At 57.6% G+C, this 11,243-nt stretch overlaps 1 protein-coding gene across 1 annotated transcript; it reads left to right on the forward strand.

Moving 5' to 3' along the window:
- The first annotated feature begins 10,272 nt into the window (after positions 1 to 10,272).
- On the forward strand, positions 10,273 to 10,967 carry DL89DRAFT_288747 (uncharacterized protein). The gene has a single exon (XM_040889928.1). The coding sequence runs from the start codon at positions 10,304 to 10,306 to the stop codon at positions 10,850 to 10,852; it is 549 nt and encodes a 182-aa protein (XP_040739108.1). The 5' UTR covers positions 10,273 to 10,303; the 3' UTR covers positions 10,853 to 10,967.
- The last annotated feature ends 276 nt before the right edge of the window (positions 10,968 to 11,243 follow it).

Here is an 11,243-nt window from a genome sequence, read left to right on the forward strand (position 1 = left end):
CACTTGATCCATCGGATCAAAACAAGTGCTATCCAAACCAACCACAACAACCCCTATGGACTAAACTCGGGCTTGTCCATAGCAGTAGTAATTACCAAAAACCTACATATACTTGGAAATAGGTGCTAGTCCACATCTCAAAGTTGTGTGAAGAGGCTCGTCTCCAAGATTTCTCAGATACTGAACCGGGGCGCAGCACCCAGAAATTCAGCCGACCTATATTGTTCAGCACTTGTTGGATTCGATGAAGCATACACAGAAATATATCACAGAAACGTATTTGGCATAGCCTTCTTCAGCAAATCGCCGATATGACGACATTCAAACAAAGTTTGTTTTCCTAGGTTGGCCGGCTCCTACGGGTCAATCACAGTCCAGACCAGCGTTGGCAGCTGCAGGGCCAGTAGTGAAAATGTAAAGAGGGGTATGGAGTGTGACCATGTAGTCATTCTTGGATTTGCCCTTGCATTGAGCGAACAGAGAATTGATCGCTGAGTATGCCGTGCCACCAGCGATATCCTCGGCATAGCAAGCAAGCAGCAAGATGGCAGACATAGCTGCTCGTGCCCGCACTCAACGACATCTTCAAGTAATTGTTACATATTCATAATTGTTTAAATGAGCTGGTCTAGGCGAGGTGGTGAAGATACTGGCAAAGTCACTGATGAACATACTGGAAAGATATCTCTACTCCAACAAATGCCCATCAGTGGAAATAATGCACATGGCACAGTCCGGCACTTTTAGCATAGGTTCGAAGCCCTAGGAGAATGTCCTCCACCTGTACCGAAAAGGTGCCTTCGATTCGCGGCTAGGTTCCAGCGGGGCGAGCATGACAGGGTGACGTTGCATTTGGGTGTTCTGTAAGGCCTGCAAGATCATAATCTCGAAATCCACAGATCAGGGGGCTCCAAACGCAGGACAAGAGCATCACCAGGTGCAAGACACACACAAGCACTGTCTTTTGTTTAAGCAACAGCATTGCATTCTAATTATTCCTCACAAACTAATACAATTGCTTTTCCACCCAAATGGCACAGAACGGCGCTGCAAAGTCGAACCCGTTTGGAAACTACTCGTTTCATGGAGGCGCAGGGCACAAAAGACGACCAAAACCGAGCCAACAACGCCGATGGCTATGAAGGAGAGTCCGTTCGGCAACTACAGGCTTCAGAGAAGCCCAGCAGAGCAGGAATGCCGCTGAGCCCTCGTCGCCAATATCAAGCCGGTCCAACAACCTTCCGCACGGACGGACACAGCACCAGTGCAAGAACACCAGCAGCATTCCATTCGTTTATGGCAGCGAAGCCCGAGAAGCCCATAGCCTTCGAAGGTACTCATTCTCAGAGGCACAAGGCGACACCCCAGCATCGGCGACCCGGCAATACCAGCCATCCGGGGGAGCAGAGCCATAGATACTTCGCGAATATCCGACTTGGGCAGACGCAGGAGGCAGTAGCCAGTCCGGTGTTCTGTATGACACTCTGGACGACATGGAGCACGGCAGTAATATGGCAGGCGATGGCATCGAGCAGTTCGTGATACGCGCACTGTACGACGAGTTCCGCGACCGGTCAGCGGCCAAGATTGACATGATTGTGGAGCTCCGGCTCGATAGACGATCCGGATCTGGCCCGGTATCTGGACAAAGGCGTGGACCGGTGTTCGACCGGACTCTGCAAAAGCTGGGGATGCTGGCCAGGCGACGGGCGCGTGTCATCATTGAGCTTCTGCTTGTGTGGCGCAAGGCGACGATAGACAGCACTGACGAGTTCCCGCTAGACGGCTCGCTAGCCAGCGCATACAGTGCTGGCAAGCAAGCAATGCCGACGCCAAGTCTAACGTCACGGGCCCACAGCATCGCCCGTGACCGGCGCTCTCTGGCATCGGTCTACATCCTGTGCCGCGCCCTGGTAGCAGTGGTCGGGCAGCTCGAGTCGACGCACCTGGAGGGCGATCTGGGAGACCGGCTTGAGGAGCTGTGTGTTCCGGCAGGTGCGCGAAGTCAACCCGGCGAACCTGCGACGGTCGCAGAACCGGCGCGACATCCAAGACCTGTATCGTCGAGTTGATTGGCAAGATTTCGGAGGTGCGGTTCGCATCAATGAGCGACCGGTTCATTGCAGAGCTGGAGCGGGATCCCGATGGTCAGCGGAGGCGAACGACGAACGGATTGTCATTCTGCTGCAGAACATGCGGTCATTGAAATTGCGGGTGTTTCCGATTGACGCATTGGAGGAGAGCTCGGCGTTTCTTCTGAGCTGCGCCAAATTCTACTCGCGCACGTCAGGCAGTTTGCGGCTGAAGCACGCGTGGGCCACGTTGCTGACAGAGCTCTTGATGCCGATGGCGGCGGTGGTAGATGTCGAGGTCAACATGCCGGAGCTGGTGCAGGCGATTCGAGATCATCTACGCCAAGGCGATGAAATGGCAAGCAAGGTCAGGCACATCAATGTCGCGTTTCCGCTGGTCGCCGCAACCCTGTGCATTAGCCGGCGCGAGGTGTTCCAGCAGCGGTGGCTGGTATTGCTCGGGTACTGCATCCAGCGGCTCAAAGACAAGCAGTTCAGGCGGGTCGCAGTGGATGCAATTCTGCGGATTTTCTGGGTGTATCTGTTCCGGTACCCGGAGAGCAACTCGATGGTGGTCAGGCGGATCGATGCGTTTGACGCGGATATTCTTCCCGGCCACCAAACTGCACGCATGGCCAAAGACGATTCCGCTAGATGCATATGTGTATTTCTTGGCCTGTGCTGCGTGCTACAACTTCGATTACATGATGCGGTCGTGGCTACAGACGATGCTGCAGCTGGACAGCGGGTGGCCGGGTACGACAAGAGATGTGTCGGAGCCAGGGCCGATCTTGGATCCACTGAATCCGGCACGCGTCAGCCTGGCGTTCCAGGCATTGCTCAGCGTGGCAGTGATCCACAGCAACAAGGGAGCAGGTGGCAGTGGAGCAGCAGCAACGGCGACAGGAGCAGCACCAGCAGGAGCAGGAGCAGCAAGCACAGCTGGTAATGGCAACAAGGCAGGTGGCAGTGGCCAGATGTCATCCACAGGCACTGCAGGGTTGGCGCGGCCGGCGTTCCCAGGGGTATCACAGTTGAGCGGGCTGGACATATTCAGGCAGGTAGCATCAGCAAATGGCATCAGGTCGGACGACTCTGCACCGCTGAGTGTTGGTGCATTGAGTGGACCGGGGGCAGGAAAAGCAGCTGCATTGCCTTACAGGCTTGGCCCAACCGCCATGGCGAGCTGGTAGACCACCCGGGCATCTGCATTGACAAGCTGCCAGAGAACGTGCGCAGTGCGGTGATAACCACAGTTGGGGTGATTACGCGGTACGTAAACTTCCTATACCCGGTTTTCGGGCATTACGTGTTGGCTGATGAGCGGCTGTGGCGGCTGACGCGCACGGTACCGCCGTTCTCGTCGGTAGTGCTGACAGGGGTCGTCGCTGAAAATGAGCAATACAGCAGTGTTCTGGACCCGCGACAAGTCTGGCCTACAGCAAATCAGCAGCAGTGGCAGTCAGGCCGGGGCAATTGCCAGTGGCAGTACTGCAGGCGGTGAGCCCCGAGGGCCCGGTGGCAGCGGCGGTGGCGGTGGCGGAACCGAAAGCACTGCTGTGGTGGCAGCTGGCACAGGCAATATCAGCAGCGGAGGCGGGGTTGGCAGCGGTGGGACGGCTGGCGGAAGCGAGGACGCAGGAAACGGGCGGTACCTGGACACAGGCGGCAGCGGGTCGTCTGGAACTGGACACCTGAGGGCCAGCAGCCACGGACAGCATGGCAGCAATGGATCTGGGGGGGATGACAACGGAGCAACGGTGGCTAGCATCCGGCTCGCGATTCCACGGTACCCGGTGGAGCGGCAAGGGTACGTGGATCTATTAACCGTGTATGCACGGTATGTCCGGCGCGCCAATAAGCTGTGGGCCAGGTGGACACGCGCAAGCTGGTGGAGACGCTGGTGCAGAGCATGCTGCATGTGGACCAGGCGCTGGCAGGCGAGTCGCGCGTCTGCCTGCTCGACATTCTGCAGTCCAGCACCATGTTCCCAGACAGCGAGTCGCGGCTCGTGGCTATAGGACATGCAGTGACACGCACAACGCAGCTGCTCCGGGCCATCGACGAAAGGTTCAGCGAGATCCTGGTCGGCGGCATTTATGCGCGCGACCCACGCGCGACGGTCTCGTTTACGCGGGCAGACGATCCACTGTCGGACGCCAAATGGCCGTACGATCTGGCTGGCGGGCGGCGAGTCGCACACATTGCCAGCCTCAGCACCACCAGCAGCGTCGATGCGCAGGCGACAGGCGAGCAGACGACAGGCAGCGATGATGAGTCGTATGCTGAAAAGGACAACAATGACGATGACGATGATGACCAGCAGCTGGACGCAGTGGCCAGGGCATTGGACGCCAAGGTGCAGCTCGGCAAAGTAGGCGAGACGCGCGACCTGAACGGCGGCTTCCTGCACGTGTTCCTCGATCTCCTCGGCCTCCTGGAGGCAGCACTACGGGACCGCGTCGCCGAACCTAGCGACGGGCAGACGACAGCCGTCGGTGGGCGGGATTTGGCCGAGTGGGGCCGCCTGGTCAATGCTGTCGAGGCCAATGGTATTGCACTACTATGCTCCAGCAACGCTCGTGTGCGGCACGCGGCTGTCTCAGTATTGTGCCGCGTGGGGCTGCTGCGCAGGCTGTTTGCAGCTGGCGAGCCGGAGCCGGTTGGCGGGCAGTGGGTATTCAAGACAGCTGAGTCAGCATATGATGTGTTGAATGAGCCGGTGGTGCGTGGCTCCAAGTCTGCCATGCTGGACGACGAGTGGGAGGTGCCATTCGGCTCGGACGACACGGACCGGGAGGAGCTGGAGGAGCCGGGTGAGCCCGCTCGGGCGACTGGCAGGTAGCACTGCCGCGCGTGACGAGTCGGTGTGGCAGCGACGGTTCCCGGGGTTTGTGCAGCTGGCGGGAACACGACTGGCCGAGGTAATGCTGGTAGCCCGCACCTTGGTGTGCCAGCGGCTGTACCAGATGCAGGCGCTGATGAATCAGTACGCCGAACTGCGGTCTCACGACAAGCTGGTGCCGCGCGGCGACCTGATCAGAGCATTCCACAATCTGTTTTTGTTCGCTGTGGTCTCGCTGCCACCCGGCGACGGAGCCGGCACACACATGGGCAGCGAGACGGTCATCCGGGCACCTCAGCCGGGCAGCGGCAGTAACCGCAACCGCCTGGCCAAGTCGCTGGCCCGCAAGCTGGCGCCGCTGAAGACTGGCGCCCGCGGCCATAAGCAGGAGCAAGGCGTCGGGCTGGCGTCAGTTGCACAGCTGGTGCGGATCGCCAGTGCCATCCTCAGGACCGACAATCACATGCTGCGCCAACACACAGTCCACGCGCTCTGCCACACACCAGCCGCCCACCTGCAGGAGCTGATGCGCGAGCTGCGGCCGCTGGCTGACGCCTTGTTTGACGACGGCTCCGCCGCTGTCCACCGCAACTACCTGCACGTAGCCGCCGGCAGCGCTGGTCTGGCGATCAAGAGCAGCAGTCCGGCTGCTCAGCCGCCGATGCTGCCAACCAGCAGCAATGACGACCTGGCCAGCGACGTGAGCAGTGTGCCGAGCAGCCGCCGGGCCGGCAGCTTCGATGCGGCAGCCAAGGATGATCCGACGGCGGCTGGGTCTACTAGCGTGCAGCGCCGCAAGCGGCTAAGGCACTCGCTGGCGCAGCTGTACAAGCATGTGGCCAGACAGCTGGCGGCCCGCGACACCAGCGGCCGGGCGCTGTTCCAGGACGATCTGGTGATATCGCAGCTGATCGCGTATGTGCGCGAAACACGTACGTTCCTGACCGACGCCAACGCCGTGTCAGAGCCCGAGCACCAGGGCCTGCGCATGCAGCTCTGCGGGCTGGTCGAAGCCCTCTACTACTTCCTGTCCGAGCCCGCGACGCAGCCACTGCTGCCCAAGGCCGCCCGCCGCTTCACCCACGAGACCCGCCGCGGACTGTACCAGCTGTGCGAGCGCTGGTGCGGCCCGGACCCGTCAAAGGACGACCGGCTGCGTCGCGCGGCCCTGCGCTCGCTGGCCGTGTTGTGCCGCGGAGCTCCCGCCAATACAAGCGAGGGCGGGCCACGCGACCAGCCGGCGCTTCTAGCCTGGGTAGCCGAAGCCCTGGCCGACCGCAGCCTGCAGAGCATCGCCCAGCATGCCATTTCGTGGACGGTGTTGGCCGACCCTGCCGACGTTGAGATGCTGCGTGCGCTGGTCCAGCTGGCATACGGTGACAGCCGCGTCGCCCTGGGCTGCCTGGCTGCACTGACCAGCGTCTTGGCTAGCGACACGCTGCTACCCGAGTGCCAGCCGTGGCTGCTGGTGCTGCTGCTGGTGCATGTGCAGGCCGACCAGCGCATGCTGAGGCGCCAGGCACTGCTTCTGCTGCAGACGCTTCGCCAGGACCCACACATGACTGCAGCCCTGGCCCCCGCAATCCTCGCCGACGTGCCGGTCGTCGCCCGCCGCGCCGCCTGCCAGCTGGCCGAAAATGTGGCCGGGCTTTCCCTGAGATGTCAGCCCAAATCTGTGCTGAGGTCGCGCACCAGGTTAGTGAATTGCCGGAGCCACGGCTCGCCTGCCTTCTGCGCATCCTGCGGCCCTGGCTCGCCAACGTCCAGCTCGCTGCCTCCGAGCCTCCCCCCAGCATGGCGCCGGGCACTGCCATCAGTGAGGATTCCCAGCACGTGCTCCAGTGCCTGTTGCTGATCACCACACGCGCCGGCGCCGCCCACATCGATGCCATGCAAGATGCCTGGGCGGCGGTGGTCGAAAGCCCCACGCATGGCCAATGCAATCAGCGCGTGGTCGTGCAATTCCTGGTCACCTTGCTTCTGTGCTTGCGTAGCTCTGCATTGCTGGTGCTTGTGCGACGCGTCTGCGTGTTCCTGGCACGGTCCACCCACCGCACGCAGCTTCTGGACCAGCTGATTAGCGAAACCTGCCGCCCTTCAGCCTTCGTCCCCCTGCCGCACATTCCCGAGGACCACAGCGTGTGGGCAGAGGAACTTCGAACAGCCATGGATCACGGCGAGACTGTGCAGATTGCCACTGGTGCCCTAGCGCTGTACTGCCTGAATGCCATTGCCCTGGAGCTGCCGCTGCCGCTACTGCGTGTTCTACCGCCAGCCCTGTTCGCCATCGCCTACCCGGAGCCATGGGTACGCGTCTCGGCGCGTGCGCTGATCCGCACTCTGGTCGCGCAGCAGCCTGGAGATCCCAAGCCCTTGCTTGCCATTCTGCGCAGCCCCGCGTGCCTTTCTGGCTTCGGCCACCTGGACAAAAAAGACAGCACCGATCTGCTGGACACTTTGCCTAGCGACCTTTTACCGCGCGCCGCCGAGCCGCCAAACGACCAGTCCCGCATCACATTGCAGACTTTGGTGGCTGGGCTCTCGCAAAGCATCTCCTCCCCAGAGTTCGCCCAGTCACTGGCCACTGATGCCGTGAACTGGGCCATGGGGTGCCCGGTGCGCCATATGGCCGCGCTTTCCTTGCAGATATTCAGCTCCCTGGCTATCGAGGCCCAGCATGGTTCGGTGGTAGTCACGCCGACGCGCAATATGGTGCTCCGATTGATCGACCGTCTCTCCAATGTGCTGGAGAATGAGCCTGAGCTGTCCGTATTCGCTGAGACCGTCCTGCATGCCTTGCGTCAGGTCGCCATTCTGGTTGTGCGCAATGCCGACGTGGAGATTGTCAGCGACCTGATGGCCACTGCAATCTCTGTCATGCAGGTCGCTGGCAGCGGCGTCTATGCCGCTGCATTGGGTGTCTTTGAGCGTGTGTTTCCGCTGGTCACCGATCACGACAATATCAGGGCCAAGATACGCGCAAAAGCCGGCTTGAAGGTCTCTGGCTACCAGCCAGCATTACTGCATGGCCTGAAGTTCAGTGCCTGCCGTGAACGCTGCCTTCGGCTGTTGCGCGAGGAACCGTGCATGGACATCGCGATACTTTCAGTAGCTGCCCACCTACCGTCCATGCTGGAGCCGTCCTGGGACGAAACACCTGCCGACCGCCATGCCCCTGTAACCTCGCTATTCGACAAGTACCACAGCTTTGTGCAGCGTGCATTAACCGGCACAACCGCAGACGAGTCCCGAAAGTTCCTATCCCTTCTGCTCTCCCACCTCTCGTCGCCGACTAATTCCAACAACCTGGTACGCCAATTCGGCTACTGCGCATCCGATCATTCGCCTTCGGATTTCCTCTCGGTGCTCCTCGACCTCTGCTCGCCCTCCATGCGTGCCCGCACCGCCCTCAAACACCTGTCTGCACTGCAGTTCGCCTCTCTCCAGTCGACGCCGCTGTTGGGTGAAATCCGACGCATTGCCATCTCCCTCGACTTATTCGCCAGCGTCCTATCATGCTCGCAGGTGGCCACATTAGCCGTGGATCTCCGCCTCTTGGTGCAACTGAATGTCATGGCCGGCATTATTGCTAAGCGCGCCGAGAGGGCATTGCTGCTGGTACTGCAACGGGCCAGAGAGCGCATCGGCGATGTGGATGACTTGGATGTCGCCAGACAAGCGCTGACCAGGATTGTCGCTATGGGCGTCGACGATGAGCACCTTGGCTGTGACGATATTGTCGGGAGTGAGAGTGGAGACGAGGATTTGCTGAGGGACTTGGATGACTTTGATCGTATGTTGGATGAAGCTCTTTTGCAGTAATATAGGCTCCATTTTTACTCTGGATTTTGCTCATGCGGTGCTATATCAGACTCATCGCTACCATTGCTCCGTTGACCACCAACGACTCTGTAATAATGCCCACAACCATATTTGTAAGCACACCCCCATTCCTATTTACCTTGGCTTTCCCAAATACCCACATTTGCCAGTTAATAGTTCAAACACGCTATATATCTGCTTGTTCACCACGCTGAATTACGGAATGAGTGCATGTACTATGAATGTAGTTCCTAAACCGGTCGATCATAGGATCCCAGGATCCCAGCCCCTAGGCCACAGTATCCCCCATTGACTCTTTCAAACAACAGACAACATACACAAATGGGCACCTGCCCTTCCACATGGGCCAAATAAGGCCTGTGGTTTCGTTTACCGACGGCGTACTAAGGCAGGGGATATTAACAGTTGGAAAGAAAATGGCAAGGATTGTCTGGGTACCCATGAAAAACGACTGAATGAGCAGGCAGCCTCCAACTGCTAGCACAGCCGGCGACACAAGTCTAGCAGCAGAGCGAATACTGCTCATAGTGATCGAATATTGTAAAGCCAGTCAATATAGACGATTGTAAAAACAAGATGGCTCTCATCTATCCATGAGGTTGGATGAGTCTATGAACCCCAGCAGCTGCGGTTGCCAGGTTTGTTCCCAAAGAATGGTTTACCTGCATGAGCGGCATGTTCTGTGCTTTGTAATCTCCTACTAAATTGGCACTACCCGCTGATCCAACATAACCATTGTGCTGATCTCTCTACATGGTCGTTCCTAATGTTGAGGTCAGTGCTGCACGTCATAAGGAATGGGGTATGCCTTTGAGCTTGGTCTCGGTTGCTGACATGAAGCGGCTGTGAAAAGGTACCAGGCTATCTGAAATTTGAGGTTTTCGTTGCAAAATATTCGAATGTTTCATGAGAGGCTCAGCAACTCCAGGCAGTGGGGGAGCATGAGATGATGGAAGAACAGAGAGGACGCTATGTACCGATAGTACTTTTGTGGCGAACATAGTATAGGTATACTCATTGAAGGTGTGAAGGTAAAATCTCTGGATGCACATATCTCCGGCAACAGAACCACTAGAAGGGCTAACTAACGTTTATGAGATAGTGATAGGATCAAGTGATATACTTGTACAAGCAAAACATAAGAAAAAGCAGATACCAGTGAGTGAGGCAATGTTAAAATACCACCCAGGTGGCAGAGCAAGATATAGAGACGAAGGATAATTATGTGTGAACGTGTGCAGTTCACTGTAATCGGATCTTGGGATTATATCAGTCTTCTACAAAACACTGCAAACTGCGCCATGGTACCTGGCACACAGGTACTGTCAACACTGGCTACCACACAAAATCGCACCTTGTCTCTGTTCATGTTTACTTGAATTTGTTTACTTTAAACAGCCAAACTCTAGGAGCACACCTTCGCATGTTTTCATATACCCACCGCCACCAACCGGCACCTACACACATTGGCAGTAGGGCAATCGAACAAACAGGGTTCATGCGACCCCCACTGCCGCCACACGCCATAGCCGATATATGGACAATGGAGCAATACTCGCCTACCTATGAGTGCTCTGAAGATACCCCGCCATATACTCTGCATACTGAAGTAATGAAGGGTACAGCAGAAAAGCAATGTGTGTCAGAAAATAAACGACGCAAGGCGAGTTTTGCACATCAAAATGACAGCATGCCTCCACCGGGCGCCCAGACACCTGCATCGATGGTGGACCCATGGCCATCCCCGAAACAGAGCTATAAGAACCAACCAGCTAGATATGATGCAGTACCCAGCAATGTGCGCTCATATGGCCCATTAGGATCGCACGGCATGCCAGTTGACATGCCTGATTTGGTATCTGATGGCTACCCACGACATACCATGGCATTCGCTTTGCCCCAGTCTCGTCGGATTGCACTACGGCGCTTGCCTGGTAACACTACGGGCAGGTGCGCTACTGCCAAGGAAGAAGACGATGATGATATTGGCGCCATATTCTGCGTTTACCCGAGCCCAAGGTCAAGGAATAGCGAAGTCTATTCGGTTGCTGGTGAATTTGCGATGCTATGCATCCAAGGTGATGGTCCTTGACATTCAGTATGGCTATCTTTTGCGGGGAGCAGCTAGTCGGCCACAGTCACAGCCACACCAAGCGATGACTCAATCTTCCGCACCTGCTACTGCTGCGCTACGGTTCTGACAGCGCACACTTGTCAGAACAGACATTCAGTGGAAGCACGCCAATGTCCAAATGATCATGTCAGCACATAAGAGGTCTGCTTCATCGTATAGACATCAGTGTAATCAATATGCTCTGGTGCTCCCACCACAAAGGCACATATCAGCTTTCGAGTCATGGTTTTAATAGTAGGAGAGAAATGAAAAATTAGCGAGAGGAAAGACCCTAGGGCGTCTGGATCGTGGGCGTCATCAGCGGTGTCTTCATCTTCAGGTGGATGGGCGGTCTCAGATCGCTGTCCTC

Source organism: Linderina pennispora (genome assembly GCF_002104995.1).
Source record: "Linderina pennispora strain ATCC 12442 chromosome Unknown DL89scaffold_141, whole genome shotgun sequence".
Lineage (NCBI taxonomy): Eukaryota > Fungi > Kickxellomycota > Kickxellomycetes > Kickxellales > Kickxellaceae > Linderina > Linderina pennispora.

Bases quoted from the DNA above. Each gene is read 5' to 3' on its own strand.
- DL89DRAFT_288747 (XM_040889928.1), top strand. From the start codon at position 10,304: ATGGAGCAATACTCGCCTACCTATGAGTGCTCTGAAGATACCCCGCCA.